The following is a 24911-nucleotide window of genomic DNA, read 5'->3' as shown; positions in this document are numbered from 1 at the left end:
TGGTGGAGACACAGCTCAGTTTTTGTCCCACAAGGGGCTAGTTCCAAAAGACTCCGGCCACTTCCTCCCATGTCTCCTGGGACAGAAAGGCCGCAGTCTACAGGATGTCTGGGACTCTGAGACCAGGGCTTGCCAACTTGGCTGAAAGACCTCTGAGGCTATAGATGTCCAGGTGGCAGGACCCAGAAACAGGGGGATGACTGTAATACTTTTGGTGGCTTCTCAGCCTGTGACCCTGGGCCCTTCCCACTTCCCACTCCCCACTCCCCAAACCCAGGCCCTCCGTTGCCCACTCACTGTGTCGGGGTTGATAGCAAACTTGCCCTCGCCGTCCACAAGGCTGTACTCAATGAGGGCGAAGTTGCCTGAGTCGGCATCAGTAGCAGTGACTCTCAGGATGACTGTGCCCACAGGAGCATCCTCAAAGATGGCTCCCTGGAGCCCAGTGGGCAGGGAGAAAGCATGGGCCATGGTCAGTCCTAGAGTCTCAGCCCTTGCCCGAGAAACTCACTGATGCAGACAACCCAGGGCATCAAGCTACTCATGGGTGGTCATTCCCACGGGACTTAAAGGCTGGCAGGGTGGGAGTGGGAGATGCCCAAAGGTGCCAAGGCATGGATGCAGGTCCCAGACCCAATTTGTTGGCCTGGCCACCCACCTGGTAGGAGAGTTGGTCAAAGATGGGGTTGTTGTCATTGATGTCCACAATCTCCAGGTAGACAGGAATCTCAGCTGCCCGGGGTGGGGACCCATTGTCTGAGGCCCTCACGGTAAAGTTGAGCCAGTGCACTTCCTCATAGTCCACCGTCCGATTGGCAATGACCTTGCCTAAGACACAGAGACACCCTCTGCCCTTTTGGCCACCCCTCACTCGTGGAAGCTCTCTGAAGTATGAAGAGAGGAATCTGGGGCTCTGAGGGACGAGTGTGGTCCCTTGAAGGAGGAGGGTAGCCAGGCAGCACTGCCCAGGCCAGAGGGCCGAGAATCACTGGCATCCAGCTGTTCTCCTATTCACAAGTCAAAGGCATGTACGCTAACACGCTAAGGACCTCCTCTGGGACAATTCCCTCTTGGGCTTCTTGCCCCCTGAGTGATACTAACTGTGGAGCTTGGATGGTAGGGAGGGTGATGGAGTATTCCAGGTTTCCAGCAGACACCGAAAGGGGCTTCCATCCCGACCCAGAGCTAGGCACTCTGTCCTTGCCTGTAGTTTGGGCATCTGGGAGTGACTAGAATGTTAGCCATACTGGATCTGGCCTAGCCCGCTGAGGGGCCCCAACTGGGGGTGAGAAGCGAGCCATGGTCCCTCTCGGGGGCTAAGCAGGCACAGACACATGTTCCCCAACCCTCCTCTGGCGGATTTCCCACCTACCTGCTGAGGAGTCTTCCAGCTGGACATAGCCCGGGGGTATCAGGTCCAGCAGGCTGTAGGTGATCAGCCCATTGAGGCCCTTGTCGGGGTCCACGGCTGCCACGGCGATGAGCGTGGTGCCTGGGGTGGCCCCCTCCAGGACCCTCTCCGTGTAGTAGGTGATCCCGAAGGGCTTGAATTGGGGCGTGTTATCGTTGACGTCCAGGATGTTGACCGTCAGCTTGGCTGGGGTGGAGGCAAGGGGTGAGAGGGGTATGAATGGGCCCCCGTGTGGCTGGGCCAGGCCTTCCTAGGTCTGAGCCAAACCCAGAGGGGATGGCAGCGTCTCACAGTCCTCCTGGGGCTCCCTAGAGCTTGCCCCAAGCCTCAGATGGTGGCATGGCACGTGACCCTCGCCTCCGGTGTGGTCACTCACTCTTCCATTGGGAAAGGGGCTCGGGTTCTGCCAACTGGCTGGGTAACCCTGGTGGAACCCCTGGCCTTCGCTGTGCCTCAGTTTCCTAACCTGTCCCATGAGACGGGACTAAGATGATCTTTAAGACCCTTTTCATGATTCAGCCTTTTGTTTCCTCTCTGAGTTGTTCCCTCTATATAACCAGCCTGGGCCCTTTGCCTCTCTGAGCCTGGGACAAGTATTGGGTTGGCCAAAAAGTTCGTTCGGGTTTTTCTGTAAGATGCCATGGAAAAGCCTGAATGAACTTTTTGGCCAACCCACAGGAGAAGACCAGGTCTGCCCTTCCTTCCTGAAAACTTGGGCCTCTGGGCTGTAAAGATAAGCCAGTATCTGCCAGGCCTATCTCCCCACCCCAGCAGCTGTCCTTGTCTCATGGCAGAGTCCATGTGAGTCCACCCCATCCCTACACCCTCCTCCCCACTCCCTGTTTGGCCCACTCAAAATCCAGTGCCTCTAAGCAGCCCGTCCGGGCTCAGGCTGCAGGCGGGGTGGCCTGTGCCCGGCTGCAGAAGGCAGCATGCGTGCCCCTCTCTTCTCTGCCGTGGTGCCAGGGTGGTGTCTGTGGCCTCAATTCACCTTTCCTTGTCTTTGCTTCCTCTGGCCTGACCAGGTGGCTTCTTTTCAGACCTGAAGTTCCTATCTCACATCCAACCACAACCTGCTTCCCAGTTCTGACAATGGGATTCCAACCTAAGTCTCTGTCAACCCATCCTTTTCTCAGTCCCCTTCCAGCCTCTACCAAGCCTTCTCCCTACTCTGAGCCTTTGGAGTTCAAGATCACACACAATTCTGGGCTTCTGGATCCCCCACTGCTGAGCTCTGCCTGACAGCTGGGACCCAGGGCCTCCCTCAGCCTCACTGTAGCTGCCACCTCCCCTCCCCCCCGCGGCCTGACGACTGGCAGCCCCGTAGCTGGGTCCCGCTGCTCCCCCCCCCGGGGCCAGGCCTGTGCCGGTTCTGGGCCTGTCTCTCTACGGGATCATGTGGGAGATGCCTGTGGGGAGCCTTACCATTTGGCACACTGACGGAGAGCTCTGGTAGGTCGCTGGCATTGTCAATCACTGAGAGAGTGACCTCATAGGTGGCAACCAGTTCCCGGTTCAGGGGGGATTTCACCATTACAGACCCTGTAGACCAGACCAGGTCAGGTTCAGCCCGAGGGGAACCCCCTAAAATCTGGGCCTCCCAGGGGTGCTCCTGGCCAACCTTCCCAATCCCCACCAAGGGCAATGATCCCCAAAGGACCCAGGACTTGCCGGTCTCATCTTTGGCTGGGATGACACCACAGCCATCTGCAAGCTCGGGGCACGTCACTCTGCCCCTCACTCACCGCTTACTAGCCGGGCAATTATTTAACCTCCCTACACCTCTGTTTCCTCATTTGTAAGATGAGGATAATTACAGTACCTACCACAGAGGGCTATTTGGAGGATTATAACAATTAACTGAATTTACATTTGTAAAGGGCTTAGAACAGTGCTTGGCACTTAGAAAAAGTGCTGTGTAATTGCTTGTTTAAAAAACGCCTGTTGGGGGCTTCCCTGGTGGCGCAGTGGTTGAGAGTCCGCCTGCCGATGCAGGGGACACGGGTTCGTGCCCCGGCCCGGGAAGATCCCACATGCCGCGGAGCGGCTGGGTCCATGAGCCATGGCTGCTGAGCCTGCGTGTCTGGAGCCTGTGCTCCGCAATGGGAGAGGCCACGACAGTGAGAGGCCCGCATACCACAAACAAACAAACAAACAAAAAAACAAAAAAACAAAAAAACCCCGCTTGTTGGAATTCCCTGGCTGTCCAGTGGTTAGGACTCCACACTTCGTGGCTAAAAAAAAAAGATGCTTGTATTCCACAACCACTGAACTTATGGTTAAAAATGGTTATGATGGTAAATTTTATATGTATGTTATCAAGATTTAAAAAATGCTTGTATTCTAGGGAGATCAAGCATAAAGGAAGGTCAAGGCAGCTAAAAAGCCCTGAGGGGGTTCCCTGGAGGGGACAGTGGTGGCACAGCCTAGACAGTAAGGCCCACCCCTTTGTCTTGATTACGTGGGACGTGACGTGGCTGGGCTGCCTGGGGCACCGTGAAAGGAGCACCGCCCTACGGCAGTACTAGCAAGGAGCTGTTTCCTTCTCTCCTACCCAACGCCTCCCCAAGCCCCTGCCTGCCCTCCAGAGGCTTGGGCTTGAACTGGACAGAACAAGTTTTGCCCATCTCAGCCTGGCTCTGTTGGGACCTCTCTTCTTCCTGCCAGTTTGAGGGCCTGGTGGCTCTTCCTCCCATTGGCCTCATCCTAGGGTGAAACCTCCTCTCTCTCTCTTTTCCCAGCTCCCTCTCAGGCGTTGGGGTGTCTGGGATTCCCGTCCCCCTGGCAGATCCCTCTGCTGAGCTCCTGTCCTCCTCGGGGCCCCAGCCAGGGGGCAGTCACTTACCCTGGGCCGCCTCCTCCTCCTCCTCCTCCTCCTCTTCCTACTCTCGCTCCCCGTCCCCCGAGGCTGGGGAGCGAGGATGGGGAGAGGGTGGCTGCATTCAGTCTGCAAAGGCTGAGCCACGGCCTTGGCCCAGGCCCCACGGGGTGGGAAGGGTGGTAGGGGTGCGGTGAGTATGGAGGAAGGCGATGGGGTGAAGCAGAGAAGAGATGAGGTGGGAGGCGACAGAGAATCAGAGCTCAAACCTGTGGGCCTGCCAGCCGTGAGGAAGAGAGAAGAGGGTCAACGTCAGTTAGTTCAGGGTGCAGAGGGGAGGGAGCAGAGTAGGGCGTGGGGGATGGAAGGGCTCAGAGCTGACCCGGGCTGGAGGTTTGGGAGGGATGGGGTGGACGGGAAGAGGCAGAGGGGCAGGAAGCCAGCGGAGCAAGTGGGAACCCAGTTGGAGAGGCACACTCAGAGGGCTGAGGCTCTGGCAGGAAGAAAGGAGAGAGAGGTGAGCAAGGGAGGGGGAGAGCATGAGGAAGAGGGGCAGAGAAGACACTGGAAAGGAAAACAGAAGAGAACAGAGTCAGTCGGAGGGAGGGAGGACAGAAAAAAATGGGCAACAGTACAGCATAAAGTTGGGCTGGGTCATGGAGTAGCTCTCCATGGTCCTGAGAAACCACTGCAGCAGGAATTTTGCTAACCTGACACATGACTAAGCTACCTAATTCCTCCTAGTGGCTCATGGTTTTCCTGCCTTCCTTTTTCCTTTTTCCTCAGAGGCATACTGAGTTAATCATACTCTCTGGTTCACTGCACACTATGGTCACGGGCACTGTTCTTGTTTTATGTATGTATCTATTCCCTTTTATTCTCCTACTCCTCTCCCCTTGGGCAACGTATTAAAGTGTATTTTTTATTTGAAGGTGTTCCCGAAAATCATGTATTGTTTTTGTGTATGTATTTTACATTTATGCAATGGGATTCTGGTATATATAACCCATTCTATTTCTTATTCTTTTCCGTAAGCACTTGTTTTTAAGGTCTACCCATGTTTCTCTGTGTGCGTCTCATCTGTTGCTCCTAACAGCTTCCTGGTATCCCATGATGTGCACCCACCACATTTTACTCTCCAACATCCCAGGGATGGATGCCTTGGTTGCCTCCAAGTTCCTGTCACCAGTAACACTGCAGTGAACATCCTCAGATAGTCCCATTATCGACCTGAGTGTTTCCTTGTCACGTATACCCAGGAACAGGATTGCTGGGTCATGGGGTATGAGTGTACTTTGTGTTGGATTGCCGTCTAGATGTGAAATTAGTCAAAATTCCTACAGCAGCATAGGATGTCCCCACATTGTCACCAATACTCAATACTGTCCCGCATCCTAATGTCTGCTAATCACATACAGAAAACCAATATCTCACTGATGTTTCACTATGCATTTCTCTGAATAACATGATTTTTAGCCTTTTTTCATAGCCATGTTAGTTTTTCTGTCACTCCTCTGGGCCTTCCAAGAAGGACACCTGTAAGTTTGTCCCATGTCCCCTCCTTAACTCCCCAAAGGAGCAAAAACACTGAACTTTTGGGAAAATGGTAAAACCATCAAAATTATAATAAGCTGCGTAAGTCATGAAAGATAAGCCACAGTTCGCTTTGTTTTGTGATAGTGTAAGAAAATCATTAAGGGTATACACACACACATGTAATATAGAAATATGTATGTGTGTATATATATCATATATATTTTTCTGTATTATATACATATATATGAAACTTCGAGACAACTTAAATGGCCCGGATATATATGAAGAAAGTGTTCAACCACCCGGTTATTAAAGAAATGCATATTAAAACAAGATGCCATTTACCTATGAAATTACAAACACGAAAACTGTGTAATATCTAATGCCGTCAAGAGTGCGGTGACATGGGCACTCTAATATAATACTAGTAGAGTAAGAGAAGCAGACAGAGAGGGAGCTGGTCAAGGGAGCAGGAAGAAGAGAAGGCAGAGAGGGAAGGAGCCAGGGGAGAGATGGCAGAGAGAGGGAAGGATGTGCTGTCAATAGTGGGGAAACGAGAGGAGGAAGGAGCAGCTGAGGGAAAGGGAGGAACAGAGCAAGAGAACCGATAGAAGGAGGGTAAGGGAGAAAGCAGAGAGCCAGGAGGCTGGGGCAGGGAGTCAGGAGGAAGGCTGGAGGGGAGCAGGCCCTTGTACCTGTGTTGATATTCACGGCAAAGGCGTCCTCCTGGTCGGGCACCAGGCGGTCAGTGTCATCCTTGGCCACGATGCTGATGATGTGGTACGTCAGCTTAGGGTTGAGGTCACGGTCGATGGCGGTGACGTTGGCAATGACCGTGCCTGGCTCAGCTGACTCCAGCACGCTCACTGTCTGGATGGGGTTGAGGAACTCAGGGCGGGAGTCATTTATGTCATCGATAAGGATAGTGATGATGGCTGTGCCCGAGAGAGGGATGGTGCCCCGGTCGGTGGCCACCACTGTCAGCCTATAGGATTCCTGCTCCTCCCTGTCAATGGTGACATTGCCGACACGTATGACACCAGTCGCTGGGTGGATGGTGAAGCGGTCCTGAGCCCCAGCTTCTATTCGGTAGACGAGCTCCGCATTGAGGCCACTGTCCTCATCTGTGGCTGTGACCTGAAGGACTGAGAATCCTGTGGGGGTGGGAATGGGGAGCAGCTGAGCACAGTGGCTTCTTCTAAAAACACCACACCGAGATACTCTTCTTGGTGGTTCACAAGGGCCTCTTCCCACCATAGCCTTGCCAGCATCTATCTTTGTTTTTATTGTTATATATAAAGCCTACTTTATTTTTAAATTTATTTATTTTTAATTGAAGCATAGTTGATTTACAATGTTGTGTTAGTTTCAGGTGTACAGCAAAGTGCTTCAGATATATATTTCAAGATACGTAGACGTATATATATTCTTTTGCAGATTCTTTTACATCATAGGTTATTACAGGATATTGAATATAGGTCCTAGTTGTTTGTCTGTTTTACATAGTGGTGTGCATCTGTTAATCCCAAACTCCTAATTTATCCCTCCCCACCCCCGCTTTCCCCTTTGGTAACCACAAATTTGATTTCAAAATCTGTGAGTCTATTTTGATTTTGTAAATAAGCATCTATCTTTTATGCCTTTTGCATGTTTGCAATTTTCTAGGAAAATGGTATCCTATTTTATTTTGCATTCTTTGATTATTTGTGAGACCGAACAGTTTTTAATAATTTAATGATTAGTTGCATCTTCTCTTCTGCAAAGTGTTGGCCTTTGCCCTTTGCCCATTTTTGTCCATTTATATAAATTGTATAATTATGATAACTTGTGACAAATACCTTTTTTTTTTCAGTTTGTTGTTTGCCTTTCGATACTGGTTATAATTAAATGATGTAAAGAAGTTTAAAATTCATATGCACCAAAATTTAGTATTTTTCCTTTTTGACGTTCTTCTGTTTCTTATATGTTTAGAAGCTTCTTATCCCGAAATCAGATAAATATTCACCCGAAGTGTCTTTTATTTTTTAACGTTTTATACTCTTTTACAGTTCCTTTAGGATGTCTTTGGGTTTCTTTTTGGTGTCTGATATGGGGTGAGAATCTAGACTAAATAAGAAGAGATGTTTTTCACACGAAATAGTTTCCACTATTGGTTTCATTGTTTCCTTTATCGCATATTACATTCCTTATAATTTACCGGTACCTGTTGCTGGCCTACTTTGCCCGAGTCTTGTGTTCATACCACGTGGTTTTAAATACTGTAGTTTGGTAATATGTTATGAATATCTGGTAAGACAAATCTGGCTTTATTATACTTATTTTTCAAAATGTCCTTTTTCTTCCAGATGACCATTAGAATCAAATTTATCTCCCCAATCATGTTTGATTTTGATGGGAATCATGTTAATCCTATTTTGATTTTAAAACAGTCAGTTCTTCCATCCAGTAACACGGACGGAACATACCTTAATAATCTCATTTTGCAGACAAGACGCTGTGGGTCCGAGAAGGGAGGTGAGGGGCACTTGGGTCTCCTGACTCCCTCTCCACCCACCCTGCTGCCCATCCTTCTCCTCGCTGGACGTGACTTCTGCCTCCAATCCCCACAGACCACCAGCCAGCTCCTGCCTGGGGGCTGGGGCCTGGGGCCTGCCCCTGCGTACCTGGTGGGCAGTTCTCCAGCAGGTGGACGGTGAGGGCGGCAGGGCTAAAGGTGGGCCAGTTGTCATTGTCATCCAGGATGGTGACGATCAGGTCGGCTGTGCCGTTGAGCAGCCCGATGTCCTCAGCCAGCAGCAGTAGCTCCAGGACGGGAGGTGAGAAGGCCTCCCGGTCAATGGTGACACCTGACCTCACTGTCACCACGCCTGGCACCCAGCGCCACCAGCCGGGGAGATACAAAGGAAAAGTGATGCAGTGGGAGACCAGGTGAGAACCACCAGGGAGGGGACAGAGAAAGATAAGGCTTGATGGGGACCGATGTGAAAGAGGAGCAGAAAAGGCAACCCAATGACTTTCTTCCCCAAAGGCTCAACAACCATTGTTTAGGGAGGTCCCGTAGGTGCCAGTGATCTGTGCCTGTCCCTTCCGCAGGTGCCCTCTGCAATTCTCCCGAATCCCGCCTGGGATGAATGACCCAGGCTGGAGGATTGACCAGCTCTGTTGAGAGAGGTGCTAGTATACCCCTCCTTGTCACCTGTCACTCAGTCGGCCAGGACCAGACTGATGTAACACAGTTTCTGTCTGGGGAGCTTTGGGTCTGGTTTGAGGACAGACCGTTGGCTTCCTCTGGCAGACTAGGAGCCCCATTCTCCGGGCTGGGGAAGGGGAGATGGGGGAGTGGGTTTGGGGATGCTCTCTGCCGAGCCTGAGAGCTTATGCACCAGCAGGTCCCTTCTGTTGACCCCAAGTGTCTTCCTGGTTCCTCCGACCCGGCCCCCGGGTGGCCTAACCCAGCTGTAAGATGGGGATTGTGAGGAATGGGGTCTCTATGGAGACCCTAGATCTAGCAGTGGGGTCACCCTAGCAGGAGCACCCAGAGCCAGGATGGGAGAGCTGGGGTGGCGCAGAGGCCTCACCGGTGCTGTTGTCAATATCAAAGAGCCCGCTCTGGGCACCCAGCAGCTGGTAGGTCACCACGGCGTAGACATCCAGGTCTGCGTCCAGGGCCAGGATGGGCCCATTGAGCACCGTCAGCGGGGTCCCTGGGCCGGGGGAGATGGGTCACTGCAGGGCCGACCCGGCCCCCCGCCCGCCTCTCCCCCTCCCCCCCCAGTCCCGGTGAGCCATGGCTGACGATGGATGAGAGGGAGGGAGGGAGGTGAAGTGGACGGGGTGGGAGACCCTGGGCCGGGCTGCGGCAGCCTTGGCAGACTGACGCAGACGCCTGGGGAGCGGCCTCAAAGCCCTGCTGGGGAGAAAACACAACAGTGGTGAACAAGCCCCTCCGGCCCGCCCGGAGCACGCCTGCCTTCCCAGCAGCCTTTGAGGCTGGCCACTCCGAGGGAGGGTCTGGGGGCTCCCTGATGTCCCCTCACTACGTGGGGGCCCTGGCTAGGTATGCACCCCCAGCCCAGTCTGTCCACGCATGCGTGTCCACAATGCTCTAACAGCTGTCCGACTATACATGGCTAGGAACCCATGTGTGTGCGCAGGACTCCGTGTTCACACGGCCACGAGCACTCACACTGTAGCACCTGCAGGCCTGGGAGTCCCCAGGCTGTGCACCTGTCTGCCTCTGCAGGTGGGCATATTTGCACACGGGGTGCACTGTGCGGGCACCCGTGTGCCTGTGTGTGTGCCTTATGTGGACGTGCCCTGGCAAACATGTGAGCGCATGCACAGGCAGTTTCAAATTCCTTCAGGGGAGACACCCAGCCAGAGACAAGGAGTATCTCAGCTCATCCCTTTCCGACTTAGAATCCAAGCTACGGGGGAGGCTGGAGGAGGAGTGAGGGGGCTCCCCCGGGAGACAGTGAAGAGGAGATTCTGTCCCTTGGAAGGGAGGTGAGGCTGGTCAGTGCATGCGTGTGGGGAAAGGGCCACACTGACCTATGAGGGGCCCCGGCCCCCCACCTGTGATTACAGATGCTCCCTGAGCTTTCAGAAGCCTCTAGGGGGCCCTATGCTCCTGGAGTGGAGGGAGCAGGGAGGAGTAGGCTTATTCCCCTCCTGGGTAGTCCTTACACCTTAACTCCCCTCGAGGAGGGGCAGTGGGGCTGTTCTCAGACAGCCTTGGAGACCAATGGCCACATCCAACCTGACCTATGGCCTCTTTGGTGGCCCCTAAGAGGCCTGGCAGCCCTGGCCCACCAGCCCTTCGGAGCTGTGCCTCTTTCTCCCCTCCACATCCTTCTGCACTTGCCAGGTCTGTGTTCAGCCAGGCCTCAGCTGGGCCTCCACCAGGCACAAGGGAGGTCCTCAGGTATCTGGGGCCCAGGGGGTGCCTGGTAGCAGCAGGAGTCCCCAGGTGGGCCCAGCACCTACCAGCAGGAGAATTCTCCATCACCTCCGCCAGGTAGGTGCTCTCAGTAAAGATGGGGTGGTTGTCGTTCTCATCCGCAAGAAAGATCAGCAGAAAGTCAAAATCCTGTGGGAGGCATGACGGCGGGGGGACAGGTTGTGGGCCACGTTCTAGCAAAGCGCTCCAGTGGGAGAAGGACTTGGAAGGAGGGCGGGGGTCAAAGCAGAGAGGTAGATGATAGAAGAGCCCCTGCCATGGGTCCGGAGACCTGTGGTTCAAGCCTCTGCTCTGCTAGTAGCTCACAGGGTGGTCTTGGGCAAATCTTTCCCTCTATCTGAGCCCCAGTTTTCCAATCTGACAAATGGGGATGTTAAGTTCCTCGCAGAGATGTTGTGAAGTTCACAGGGGAAGGGAGGTGGACGGTACTCAATCATGCTCCATCTCGTGGTAAGGAAGGACTGTAGCCAGGAAGATGAGTCTTAGTTTCCAGACCCTCCTGGCTGGCCTGGTGCCCTGGTCAGAGTTCATCCAAACTTCCACTCAGTGCTGCACTTCATCCCTTTCAAAAACCACAGTTATCCTATCTCTTAGAACCTCCCAGTGCCCCGGATGCTTCTCCATTGCAGAGGTGGGGGACCCAAGGCCCAGAGAGGGGCTGGCTATTCACAGCCGCGTGGTAAGTTAGCAGCAGAGTGGCAACCAGCCTCCAAGCTTCCGGGTTCCCACCACCCAATGCTGCTGCTTTCCAGGATGACCCAGGCCCTCCTAAAGGACAGGCAGAGGCGGGGGAGTGACAGAGGGAGAGAAAAGAAGGAGGGAGGACGTGAGAGAAGGAAGGAAGGCGAGGAGCACGGGATGAGAGACGCCAGCGGCCTGCACCTCCAGCCCGAAGTCTCCTCGGCCTGTACAGATGCAGAAACTGAGGCCCGGAAAGGGCTGAGCCATACAACTAGTCAGAAGCAGAGCTGAGATGAGCCAGACCTAGGCTCATCTCATGCGCCGGGAGGAGGGCTGATTCCTACCCCCAAATGGACTGTTTGCTTTGCAATACCCACTTCCTCTTAGTAAAGAGAGCCAACCTTTTGGCTTTTGAGGGAAAAGCCACCTGGAAAACGCAACCCTTTCAGAACCCCAGAGTACGTGCTTGTGTACATGTGTCCCCCCGACTGCCACCCCTGACACTGCTGTCGTGTGTGCCCAAGTATCTGTGGTTTGGGGAGAAGAGATGATAGCTGGTATTTACTGAGCGTTTGCCATATGCCAGGCACTGTGCCGAGGACTTGACAGACATGGGCTCCTTCAAGTCCTCTCCACGATTCTGGGGTAGGTATGTCTCCATTTGGCAGAAGAGAAAGTGGAGGCTGGGAGACAACCACTTGCCAAAGCCACACACCCACTGACAGGCAGAAGTGGGATTTGAACCCAGCCCTCGCTTACGCCAAAACCTGTGCCTCTAGCCCGCGGGCCGTGCCGCCTGGGTGCATCCAGCACCGGCCCTGCTCCCCACTGTGCCCTCCAGCCTTACCCTCCTGGCTATGCGCGGATTCTCCGGGTTGTCCTTCACGGAAATGGTCAGCTTGTATTCCGGGATCCGCTCGCGGTCCAGGGGCCGGTTCACAGTGACGATCCCTGTCTGGGATGTAGAGGCTGGTGAGCTGAGCAATGACCTTCCCCTACTTTGGGCTCTGGCCCACGGAGGCCCAACTGCTCCGCCTGTAGGAATGGCCGTGAATGATCTCCCTAAATCACCAAAGATACGGTCTAGAAGGACCAAAATGGACCAGCAGGGCCTTGCCACAGCAAGAGTGACCCACCAATGCCCAGGTCTTGCTGCCTGAAAGGGACGGTCCCTCTGAGGACCCCACGGTGACAGCAGCCGGTAACACTCCAAGAGGTCAAGCGAGGACTTCTTGTGCATCTTGGTACAAACCAAGTGGTACCGAAGCTCTGGTCCCATCCCTGCACACGACAAGCCTTGGGGTGACAGGGACCCCAGAAGTGGCTCCCCTAGGAATCCTAGATTCCATGCTTCCCACAGAGACCCCACATCCCAGTGGAGGGTAGAGACTTGAGGAGGAAGTGGAACCAACAGAAGCCCAGACAGCAGAGTAGAAAAGCCCCTGGGGCAGGGTCCTGTTTTTTAGGAAAAATCCTGGGGGCTTCCCTGGGGTCAGACCCAGCCCTACCGTGGCGTTGATGGAGAAGGCCCGCTCTCGGTTGCCCGCGGTGATGTTGAAGGTGAGGAGGGCGTTGCACCCGCTGTCAGCGTCGCTGGCCAGGATACGGGTGACGAAGCTGGAGACGGGGATGTTCTCGCTGATGGTGATGTTCATGGGTAGGTTCAGCAGCACGGGGTCGTTGTCGTTGATGTCCAGCACCCGGATCCCCACCAGCATCTGGGGCACGTCAGGGAAGAGGAGGAAGTGAAGGAGAAGGACCAGGAGAAAAGCGGGCGCGGGGGAGATGGAGGAGAGAGGGGAGGCAGAGAACGGGATGGTGGACATGGCGGCCGAGGAAGAGGCAAGGAGGCAGGTGGAGCGGGACAGCAAAGCGGTGGTAACGGAGGAAGGAAAGGTGCAGCTCGTCGTGGGCAAGAAAGAGGAAGCCCAAGAAAATGATAACAAAAAAGGCAAGAGGATGAAAACGAGGATAAGAGGGAAGGAGGAAAAATAGAGGCAGAGGCGGGCTGGAAATGGCAGAGTGACAGGTGCAGAGGCCTGGCTGACAGCACAGCCTCCCCAGGGAGGCTGCCAGGCGCCAGGTCCAGCCTCCACGGGTGAGCCTCACGAGGCACTTGCGGGTCTGGTAGGGGCCCTGAGGGCCTGGACTGGCTCCAGAGCAGCCTGAGGTTGCTATGGGCACGAAGGTGGCAGCGTTTATAGGAGTCTCTATGGAGAGTTCAGGGAGCAGGGAGGTGAAGCCAGTGGAATGGGGCCCCCAGACTCACCGTGGAGCTGAGCGGGGGAACCCCCCTGTCTCGAGCACAGATGGTCAGGTTGTAGAAGGCAATGGTCTCCCGGTCCAGCTCCACATCCTTCCGGACCCGCAGCACCCCTTCCACGGGAGAGATCAGAAACTCCCCTGGTGTCACCCAGGAGAAGCCAGGGTCAGCTGAGAATGGCCAAGAGTGGTGGAGAGCCCAGGCCTTCCCCTGCTTCCTCTACTGAGCCTTACTCACCAGGGTCAGGGGCAGCTGGGGCGTGGGCCCTCCAGCACCCCCGGCTTCAGACCCTCGTGGGACCTGCCGAGGGCTGGGAAGTGCAGGAGGCAGGAGAACAGATAACTCCTAGGGGTACAAGCGGGCAGGGGCCCACTCATGCCCTGCTGGGCCTGAGATGCCAGGCCAGGGACCCACCTTGGGTAGGACGGTTATGTCGAAAAAGTGAGGGCTCCCTTTCTACAAACGCACTCTCTTTGTCACCACTATTGATCTGAAATCAATTAACGAAGGTGTCGGAAGCTTTGTCAGGTACGATCCTTTCCAGATACCACATCTTGTAAAACAGCATATTGGGGAAGGGCAAAGCTAACCCCAAAGGGACTCCTTGCTAGTGGTGAGGCACCGGGGCAGGACGGAGCAGGAGGGATTAGGGACAGGGAAGCCCCCAACTGCCCTCCATTCAGCCCTGAATGGAGCCACACGGAGCGCAGCCAGGGCTCTCCCAGGCCTATGGCCATCCCTTGGCGCCTAGGTGGACCTGATTTCCTTTCTTTGAGGTTGCTGAGGACCCTCAGCTGGCCCTTTGGCTTCAATCCTTGTCTTGGCCAGGCTGAGGGGCCAGATGTCTGAGGATGTCTAGAGCAAGAACCTCAGATTCTCAGGCTCTGAACTGGAAGAGACCTCAGAGACCATCCCGTGTCCTTTGGAAAACGAAACGGGAGAGAAGGGTGATGACTTGTAAGAGCCCCCATAGCAAGTAAACAGTAGAACCCAGACTCGAACCTAGGGCTCTGCATCTCAGCTCACTACATCCATGGGACTTACCACTCAGAGCTGACCAGGGTGGGAGGGGTAAGAACAGGTAGGGGTGGAGGAGAAGAGTAGAGGGGCAGGATGACAGGGGAGCCAGTGGGGTCCCAATTGGACAGGAGTGCTCAGGGGGCTGAGGAACGTGAGGGAGGATGAACGAGGGAGGAGGGGAGAGTGTGAGGAAGAGGGGGTCACCTCTCTGCGCTCCCCCAGGAACTGGGAACAGTGAGAAAGTTACTTCCTTCACTTTCCCTTTTGGCATCTGGGGGAAAAGGCTTAGAGTGGGGCAATGACTCGCTCAGAGACACACAGCACGCAAGGGTGCAGCAAGGACAGAGGCCCAAGCTCCCCAACAATTTTCTCTGCCTGCTTCTACCTACCTCACAACTCCCTGCCTCCAGCTCCTACGGCTCTGATTTACCGAAACAGCCCCTCCGCGGCCCACCTGCAGCTGGGATTTCCCACCAGCCCTTCCGCTCCCAGCAGTCCTATGGGCTACACCCTGCTTAGAGGGGCGGAAGCCACTTGAAGCAGGATTTCCTGAAGCTGATCATCCAAGGTCTCCAAAGAACAGGGGATTCCCTTTCTAGGGGTTTCCCAGCCCTGTCTCAGCCCCTGGCCACGTACAAGCAGATGGCCAGCTGCCTTCTCTCCAAAGCGAACCACCCCATTGATGGAAGGGAAGAGGTTCCGAAGGCAGCCTGCCTGAGCAGGCCTGGGGTGCTGGGGGCTGGGCCCAGGCTAGACCCCCACAAGGTCAGCTCAGTGGGGGAGGTAGGCAGGTCAAAGGCCCCCAGACAGCAAAATGCCCTCCTCAGCAGCTTGCCCCGGGGCCTGAACCCCCCAACACTCCACTCCTTTTGGAGATAGAGGGTCAAAAGCAGAGGCTTCCCATCAGTCATATCCCGGTCTGCAATGCTGACTTCGCTCTATGTGCCCTTGGGCGTGTGATTAAATCTCGCCTTGATGTTCTCATTTGAAAAATGGGCTAATAAAGAGGTACCACAGCAGGGTTGTGCTGGTACTGGACAAGCCCCAGTTCACCTCGTGTAAGCTGGACCCACGGCAGCTCTTTGTATTGTTAGGGGCATCCTGAAAGGGAGCCCAGGCAGCCCTGTGAAGGAGCTGGGGGCTTACACGGAAGATGAGGATGTAAGAAAGGGGTCCCATGAGTGGACCTGACCAGAAAGGGCCGCTGGAGGTTCTGAGAAGGCCAGGATACAGGGGGGAGAGGCGCAAGTGACATGGCCTGTTTCGCAACCGTTCTTTTTTTTTGGCCGCGTTGGGTCTTCACCGCTGTGCGCGGGCTTTCTCTAGTTGTGTTGAGCGGGAGCTACTCTTCGTTGTGGTGCGCGGGCTTCTCATTGCAGTGGCCTCTCTTGTTGTGCAGCACGGACTCTAGGCGCGCAGGCTTCAGTAGTTGTGGCACGTGAGCTCTAGAGCACAGGCTCAGTAGTTGTGGCTCACGGGCCTAGCCGCTCTGCGACGTGTGGGATCTTCCCGGACCGGGGCTCGAACCCGTGTCCCCTGCATTGGCAGGCGGATTCCTAACCACTGCGCCACCAGGGAAGTCCTCCCAACTGCTCTTTGACCACGTGCCTCCTCACAGCTTAGTGGGGCTTATAAGAGCCCAGGCAGCCCTGATGTCTTCCCACCAGCAGGAGCCCCCTCCAGGTTCAGGCTGCAGTGGTGGGAAGGTGACCTTGAAGCCGGGTGGCTTGGAGTACATCCTTTCACCCGTGGTGTTGCTCAACTGGCTTTCCAGGAAAACAGCCCTGATTTATAGTGTTTGTCAGTTTTTCAAATTACCAACATGGTGTCAGGGAACCCGGAGGTGAGGAGAGAGGTGGGGAGTGGATGTCGCGACCTGCGCGAGCCGCTCCAGCACAGCACTAGGTCACCCACCTCACCCCGCCCAGCCTCTGCTTATCTCCTCTGGAGCGGGGGCAGTTCTTGGTGATCCCCAAGTTACCTTTGGGCTGTGAATGTCTACTCTTCCTTTCCAGGGGGAGGGAGCCCCAGGCCGGGTCAGCCTGGGTAAACTCCTGACCCCTCTCACTGCCCTAGGGGCCTGCCTCTCTGCCTGCCCCTGTGAGGCCGCAAGTCCCTAGGCTGGCCCCAATCCTGTGTGCACTTAACCTGGCAGGTTCTGCTCAGGACAGCAAAGGCCCGTGGCAGGGAGCAGTCTGCAGTCTGCTGGGCATGAGTGTGAGCCCCGCACCCTGGAGGCGGGTGCAGAGAGGGTCCCTTCCTGGGAGGGGCTCAGCTGCCCACCCAGCAGCCACCTGTCAAGCAGACTTTGGCATCCTACCGAACAGGAGCAGGGCTCCCGTGACATGATACAACTGCTGGGCGTGTGTGTGACAAGAGCACAGGAGAAAGGCAGAGCAGGAAGGCACAGGGAAAGGACTTTCGGGACATGAAAGGGTGACATGTCAGAACAGAGTGGCCCACCGCAAGCTCTGGACAGCAGGGGCTCCACGTCGGGCCCTACAGAAGTGGGTTTGTGTTTGTAGCCTCTTAATTGAAAATTCATCCCAGGTTCTATAACCTCTCCTCTGCCTGCTGTGTCAGTGCAGTCCTCTCATCTCATGCCTTTAAATATCTCTGGGGTGACTACTCCCAAATACATCTCTCCACTGCAGACCTCTCTCCTGAACTCCTGGCTTGTATATCCAAGGCCTATCTGACATCTCAAACCTAACCTCACCCTCCTCCCCATCGCCCCACCTTTCCTGCTCCTGCTGCTGTCTTCCCATCTGCTAACAGCATGGCTGCTCAGGCCAAAACCTTGGTGTCATCCTTGACTTTAGGTTACATCTCACATCCAATCAGTCAGCATGTCCTATTGGCCGTCTGTGAAATATACCAGAACTCTCACGATCTCCAGCGCCGCTTCCCTGGTCCCAGCTACACCATCTCTAGCCCCAGTGACTGCAACAGGCTCCTACCAGCCATTCCCCAACCTCTATGGTCTGGTCTGAGCTCAGGAAATGGAGTGCTCCTGTTGAAATCTAAGTCAAATCACATCCCTCCTGTGCTCAAAGCCCTCCTATGGTTCCCATGTTACTCGGAGAAAAAGCCAAGTCCTCATAATGGCCTACAAGACCCAACATCTGTCTCTATTACCTCTCTGATCTCATCTCTTCTTACTCTTCCCCTTGCCTGGCTTCATGCCAGCCACTGGGCCGCTCTGCTCCTCTGTGAACAAGCCAGGCACACTCCAACCTCAGGGCCTTTGCACTTGCTGCTCCCTCTGTCTGTCATGCTCTTCCCTGGATGTCCACATGACCCATTCCTCACTTCCTTCAGGTCTTTGCTCAAATGTCACCTCCTTGCACAGGTCTTCCTTGAGCAGTCTTTCTAAAACTGCAGCCTTCACCCTGGCATTCCCCATCTCCTGGCTTTATATTTCTCCATAGCGCTTAGCACCTCCCAATAGACTAAGTCGTCTGCTTAACCAGTTATGTTCATGGCCTGTATCTTCCAACTGGAACATATGTTCTATAAGGGCAGGGATTTGTATCTGTTTTTACCATACTGTATCCTCAGCGCCTGGAATGTGGTGAGCAAATGCTCAGTACATACTTATTGAGTGCTCAATTAAAATCAGGATGTTTCACAAAGATTTGGATTTCCAGCATTTCTTTTAAAAATGGGAAGGGCTCCCCCGCCCCTACTCCGGGCCTGCATTTCAACCTGACCACAATCGGCAAGAGCGGAGCTGTGGCTGCTGCAGCCCCCGCCACTCCCTCTTCCCTTTGCCCAGACCTGTTCTCCCACGCGCGCTCCCCGCTCCCCAGACCTGTTCTCCCACGCGCGCTCCCCGCTCCCCAGACCTGTTCTCCCACGCGCGCTCCCCGCTCCCCAGACCTGTTCTCCCACGCGCGCTCCCCGCTCCCCAGACCTGTTCTCCCACGCGCGCTCCCCGCTCCCCAGACCTGTTCTCCCACGCGCGCTCCCCGCTCCCCAGACCTGTTCTCCCACGCGCGCTCCCCGCTCCCCAGACCTGTTCTCCCACGCGCGCTCCCCGCTCCCCAGACCTGTTCTCCCACGCGCGCTCCCCGCTCCCCAGACCTGTTCTCCCACGCGCGCTCCCCGCTCCCCAGACCTGTTCTCCCACGCGCGCTCCCCGCTCCCCAGACCTGTTCTCCCACGCGCGCTCCCCGCTCCCCAGACCTGTTCTCCCACGCGCGCTCCCCGCTCCCCAGACCTGTTCTCCCACGCGCGCTCCCCGCTCCCCAGACCTGTTCTCCCACGCGCGCTCCCCGCTCCCCAGACCTGTTCTCCCACGCGCGCTCCCCGCTCCCCAGACCTGTTCTCCCACGCGCGCTCCCCGCTCCCCAGACCTGTTCTCCCACGCGCGCTCCCCGCTCCCCAGACCTGTTCTCCCACGCGCGCTCCCCGCTCCCCAGACCTGTTCTCCCACGCGCGCTCCCCGCTCCCCAGACCTGTTCTCCCACGCGCGCTCCCCGCTCCCCAGACCTGTTCTCCCACGCGCGCTCCCCGCTCCCCAGACCTGTTCTCCCACGCGCGCTCCCCGCTCCCCAGACCTGTTCTCCCACGCGCGCTCCCCGCTCCCCAGACCTGTTCTCCCACGCGCGCTCCCCGCTCCCCAGACCTGTTCTCCCACGCGCGCTCCCCGCTCCCCAGACCTGTTCTCCCACGCGCGCTCCCCGCTCCCCAGACCTTTTCTCCCATGTGTGCTCCCTGCATGGCCCCAGCAGGCCTTGAGTTTGGGATTCCTACTCTACAAAAGTGAGTAAAAACTATCCTGAGAAATTGCTCTGGCCAGGCAAGCCCTGCTCTTCAACTGAGGAGAACAGTCGGGCTAGTTGTGAAGGCTATTAAGGGATGATGAGATGTGCAGAAAAATCTGGGTGCTCCCTGCATGTGTGCATTTGGGGGGTCCTGAAGGTCTGGGGCAAGGATGCTCGTCTTTCCTCTTGCCTGGAGCCATTTCTCTGGGTATGACACAGGGGTGTTTTCTGTCAGATTCTCAAAGGAGTCTGTGACCTTCCAAGGCTACCAGCCTCTGCTCCCAGATTTCAGAGTGTTCTCTGAACCATATTCCTGGGAGAAGATTACTTTCATCATCTTATGGGTGGGGAAACTGAGGCCCCATCGCACAATGGTGGGGCTAATTGCCTTGAGACCTCCTTTTTCATCCTGCTCCTGAGTGGGGTCGGGGAGAGGCCCGCTGGGTCATGCCACCCCCATCACCCAGCTCAGGCCCCACTCACCCAGAGGGTCTCCGTCCACGATGCTGTACTCCACCTGCCCATTGGGGCCCGAGTCCCGGTCATGGGCCAGGAAGGTCCACACTCTGGGTCCTGGTTGGCCCTCGGTGACATCAAATGGTCCCTCGTAGTCTCTGGGGAAGGTGGGCACATTGTCGTTGATGTCATTCACGTTCACAAGCACCTGAGATGATGAGCGAACTTAGTCAGGACCGCACCCCAGCCAGCCCTGTTCATCTGTAAACTGGATCTGATAATCCTGCCTCATAGGATGATGGAAGAATCATACTGGTTAATGGATGTGGGAGGGCTTTTTAAGCTATTCATGTGGATAAGCTATTGTTATTGTCAAAGTCTCTCTATGGGCATAATAATATTATTAATAATAATGCTATGAACTTCTGTTTATTGCTGTACTATGGTCATCGTTTTTCTGGTTTCGTTTGCTCCTCCCACACCCTGAAACAGTTTTTTATTATCCCCCCTTTACAGAGGAGGAAAGTGAAGCTCAGGGAGGTTAAGTGACTTGCCCAGAGTCACACAGTTAGGAAGTAGAAGATCAGGGACATGAACCCCTGTCGGTCTGACTGGAGTTTGTGCCCTTCCCGTGAAGGGGAGGAAGGCAGGTGTCATCATCTATCTGATAGCTGCAGCCACGCAGAGAGGTTCAGTAACCTCCTCAAAGTCACACTGCAAGTTTGGGTGAGTTGCTGAGACCAGGACAGGGCTCGTGGATTTAGGCGTTTCTCCTGGAAACCCCGCTTCCCCACAGGACCTTTCTGTGACCTGTCCTACCCCACCCCCAAGTTGGGGCTCTGTCCCATCTACCCACCCACCCACCGTGGTGGTAGAGGTGAGGCGATGGGACAAGATGGGACACCGGTCCGTGGCGGTGACGATCAGGGTGTAGCGGCCATGGCTGATCTCGTAGTCCAGCTCCTTGGCAGCATAGATGACTCCCTGCAGGATAAGTAGAGGGGACGAGGGTGGATCAACAGATGGTGGGTCTGGGGCATCCTCTGACCACCCCAGGAGGGAGGTTGGCCCTAACATCCTGGCCATGACAGGGAGTCCCTGTTGTCCTCTAAACCAGGCCCCACCTAACCTTTTCATCCTCCCGTACTGGCTGCCCCCCCGAGTTTCCTCCCGGACTCCATCTTTGCTCTGCTCCCACCCCCATGATGTCACTGAGCTCCCCTCCAATCCCTTTGGCCAGCTGACCCTCTTCCTGGACCCCGCCACCAGCCACTGACCGTGTGCCTGTCGATGTGAAAGGTGTCGATGATGTTGCCGGCAATGATGGCATAGGTAACTGTGCCGTTGGGTCCCTCATCCGGGTCTAGTGCCTGGACGGTGACGAGGCTGGCATTGATTGTGTCCGGGCCCTCATCCAGTAAGATCTCGTAGTGGGGCTGCTGGAACGTGGGCGCGTTATCGTTCTCGTCCACGATGGTCACATACACGTGGGTGGTGGCCTGTGGAGAAGAGCACCATCAGGTTCCTTGGTCAGCTGGCTAGAGGGTTTGAGGTGGAGCCAGCTGGATGCATTCCTAGGCTGCACTTACTCAGCGTGATCCAACATGGTGAGGGAAAGGGGGAAGGATGAGAGCGAGGGAAGTCCCAGGCTGACAGAGGAAGTCCCAGAGGCTCTGTCAAAAGCCAAGCTAGGCAACTGCTTAGGTCCAGGATGGCACTCGCACCACCACTCTTATCGTCCATGACATCACTAACCGATCACGGCACTGCTGAGGCCGGATGCAACCTCAGGATCCTTGCTAGCACGTTGCTCTAGTGATTACAATTGGCATATGAAATGAACTCCAGTAACTGCCTCCAGCCCAGAGCTTTTTTAAAATTTTTATTTATTTTTTATACAGCAGGTTCTTGTTAGTTATCCATTTTATACATATCAGTATATATATGTCAATCCCAATCTCCCAATTCATCATACCACCCCCCTCCGCGACTTTCCCCCCTTGGTGTCCATACGTTTGTTCTCTACATCCGTGTCTCTATTTCTGTCCTGCATCTGTACCATTTTTCTAGGTTCCACATATATGCGTTAATATACGATATATTTTTTTCTCCTTCTGACTTACTTCATTCTGTATGACAGTCTCTAGATCCATCCACGTCTCTACAAATGGCCCAATTTCGTTCTCCAGCCCATAGCTTTGACTGGGCCAGGGCCTTACTGACCCTGGGCCTCCTTCCAGATCACAAAAAGCAAGAATGTGATGTACTCAGCCCACCCGTTTAAACTTCACCCATTGTCCATGTAACTGGAAGCAATGCCTATTTTCAGCACTTTTGAGAGGAAGGACATCGGGTTTGGGGCTACTACACGTGCAGAATTTGTTGAGCTGTGAAAAATAAAGCTCATAGCGCATGACTTCACTGCAAGGACAATTTCACTCCATATTCTCCTGTGATTGGCCATTTTTGGCTGATGCTTGGTCCAATCAGACCACAGGTAATATTCAGCCAATCGAAACTCAGCAAGCAGCACTCAAGAACCATTGAGAAATGGTTGATGTGGCACTTCCCAGGCAGAGGAGATAAGTGGAAGGAAGAAATTAGCCATGTGCTGGTATTCTGTGTCCCTCGGCTGCCCTCCTCTCTTCTCTGCTTCTCCACCTGGGAGGATGTCCTCTGTGGACGGCCTCACCTGGGCTCCCTTGCCATCAGGCTTCCAGATGGTTTGGCCAATGCGAGGTCCCGGCAGAAGACAGGAGGAGAGGTGGGGGGGGGGCATTTCTCCCTCACTCCCTCCTTTCCTCACTGCAGTTCTGCCGGAGGCTGTGTTTCTCCTGCTGGGTGGCCCCTCTTTCACGCCTCTGGCCCTCACTGGGCTCCAGTCACCTCACGCCCTCTTCTTGTCCTTCTGCACCCGTGGGTGGTAATGGCTTCCTGCAGTTTTTAGTCTACGGGTGCTTCACCAGCCCTCTGTAAACAGTCCCTCCATTAAACTTTCTTCAGTTGAGCCCTTTCTGAGTGTGCCTCTGTTTCCTGCCAGGACCCTGACTGATACAAAGTGTAATTAGTGACTAATATAAAATAATAAGGTTATAACAACTTCAAAAACATCTGGGTAGAGAGAGTGTGACCAGGCCGTTGCCAAGGGCAGGGAACAGAAAGCAGGTGGTGCAAAAAGCTGGATGTAGACAACTTGTGTGCACCTTTTCTGGGGTCTGGCTGGCTCTGGAACCACCCGTGGAAGGATGGACAGATGGACAGAAGACTGTCACTGCCCCTGCGGAGGGTATGAGTGCCCTGAGCAGCAGCTCTAGATTTGGCAGGGGGAGGGTGGGGGGCGGGGCATGTTAGGTGGTTGCTGGAACTGTTTCCAAAGCAGGTAGGCCTGACAGCCTTGAGATGGGGCTCTGTAACCTTGGACGTGTCACAGACGTCCTTTCTGGACCTTTTCTGTCTGTTAGTAAGGGACTTGACTTTTCTTTAACATCCCTTCTGGCTCAGACATTCCGAGGATCTGGTCTGCCATCATCAGTCTGAATCCCTCCTCCATCAGGGAGGTATTCCTTTGGGTCTTAGAGTCTCAATGAATCTTCATAAAAATAACAATCACACAGAGAGGGAAAATGCATTAGCTTTACGTTGCTCAAACTTCCCCACCGGAGAAGGAGAGGGAACCTGCACTGAGTTGGGGAAGAGCCTGAAGCCTTTGTCTCAAGAATGAAATACCTTTGAAATCCCTCCTGTTATCTTTGAAAGCTCATATAAATTTTGCAATCTTTTCCATAACGTGTTTGCATTAGTTTCCATTAAAAATGGTGGTAGAGGCCCCAAATATTTGAGTAAAGATGACTGTCAAGGAAGGCCACCGAGTTCATCTTGTGGCTCTGCACACAGCTCTGATCTCCAGTAGGTCTGTGTCTTTATTCCTGTCTTACCCCTAGGTTCTCCATGACATTCTTTTTTCTTAAATTCCATATATATGTGTTAGCATACAGTATTTGTCTTTCTTTTTCTGACTTACTTCACTCTGTATGACAGACTAGATCTACTGGAGAACGGACTTGAGGATATGGGGAGGGGGAAGGGTGAGCTGTGACAAAGCGAGAGAGAGGCATGGACGCATATACACTACCAAACGTAAGGTAGATAGCTAGTGGGAAGCAGCCGCATAGCACAGGGACATCAGCTCGGTGCTTTGTGGCCACCTAGAGGGATGGGGTAGGGAGGGTGGGAGGGAGGGAGATGCAAGAGGGAAGAGCTATGGGAACATATGTATATGTATAACGGATTCACTTTGTTATAAAGCAGAAACTAACACACCACTGTAAAGCAATTATACCCCAATAAAGATGTTAAAAAAAAATACAGCTCTGAGCACTTACCACTGGCGAGGAGCCCAGCATTGCATCCTCCTGGGCCCCTTCGGCCAGCAAGAGCACACTGAGTGCCGCCCTACAGGAGAGGGCTGGGTTCCAGCCTCACCAATGCGGGTGGTGGTACTGACATTTCCTACTTTCCCAGACTCCTGGAAGTGGGTTTAACCATCGTCCAGGCTGCAGGGGCTGAGAGTGGGGGGCTCTAATAGTGCTGTCCCACGGAGCCCCTTCTCTCTGAGACCAGGACTTGAAAGAGGAGAAAGATATTGCCAGCGGTGTCAGTGCTGGGTGGGGTGCAAGAGCAGAGGACTAGAGGGGGTGTGTGTGTGTGAGAGCATCCTGCAGACATCTAGGGTGCAGGGACTAAGAGAGGCTGGGGCCTGGGTGAGAGGAGTACTAATGATTTCCTGTGGGACACACTACCTGGTGTTACACACACACACACGTGTGTGTGTCCTAGTGTAGGGGTGTGCCAAGCCTGCTGGGTACTCCTGCACCTGCCACACATGTGTGTGCACATGCACAAGGGTGTTGCAGGCTCTGGAATCTACAGTCAAGCCTGCCCCAACTCACTCACCTAGCTCTTTACAAAAGTTACATGTCATCCATCCGTCCATCTAT

The 24911-nt window shown here is 54.6% G+C and overlaps 1 protein-coding gene across 5 annotated transcripts in view; it reads right to left on the bottom strand.

Moving 5' to 3' along the window:
• CDH23 (cadherin related 23) overlaps positions 1-24911 on the bottom strand; it is a 394527-nt gene that overhangs the window by 13243 nt on the left and 356373 nt on the right. For 2 of the 5 annotated variants that reach the window (XM_060125509.1, XM_060125510.1), the window contains 14 exons: positions 21192-21413; positions 20779-20898; positions 19942-20122; positions 13676-13809; positions 12915-13124; positions 12254-12361; positions 10752-10854; positions 9344-9469; positions 8429-8632; positions 6461-6919; positions 2837-2953; positions 1373-1597; positions 659-828; positions 298-435 (listed from right to left, as the gene is read on the bottom strand). In XM_060125509.1, the coding sequence (XP_059981492.1) occupies positions 298-435; positions 659-828; positions 1373-1597; positions 2837-2953; positions 6461-6919; positions 8429-8632; positions 9344-9469; positions 10752-10854; positions 12254-12361; positions 12915-13124; positions 13676-13809; positions 19942-20122; positions 20779-20898; positions 21192-21413 (2517 nt within the window). Of the gene's footprint in view, positions 1-297; positions 436-658; positions 829-1372; positions 1598-2836; positions 3507-3591; positions 4540-6460; positions 6920-8428; positions 8633-9343; positions 9470-10751; positions 10855-12253; positions 12362-12914; positions 13125-13675; positions 13810-13906; positions 14255-19941; positions 20123-20778; positions 20899-21191; positions 21414-24911 lie in introns of those variants that run through there. The other 3 variants (XM_060125511.1, XM_060125512.1, XM_060125513.1) reach the window with 3 other exon arrangements.

The sequence above is a fragment of the Lagenorhynchus albirostris genome, chromosome 16 (assembly GCF_949774975.1).
Source record: "Lagenorhynchus albirostris chromosome 16, mLagAlb1.1, whole genome shotgun sequence".
Taxonomy (NCBI): Eukaryota; Metazoa; Chordata; class Mammalia; order Artiodactyla; family Delphinidae; genus Lagenorhynchus; species Lagenorhynchus albirostris.
The sequence above is the reverse complement of the archived record's forward strand: the minus strand, read 5'-3'. Positions and strand labels throughout refer to the sequence as shown.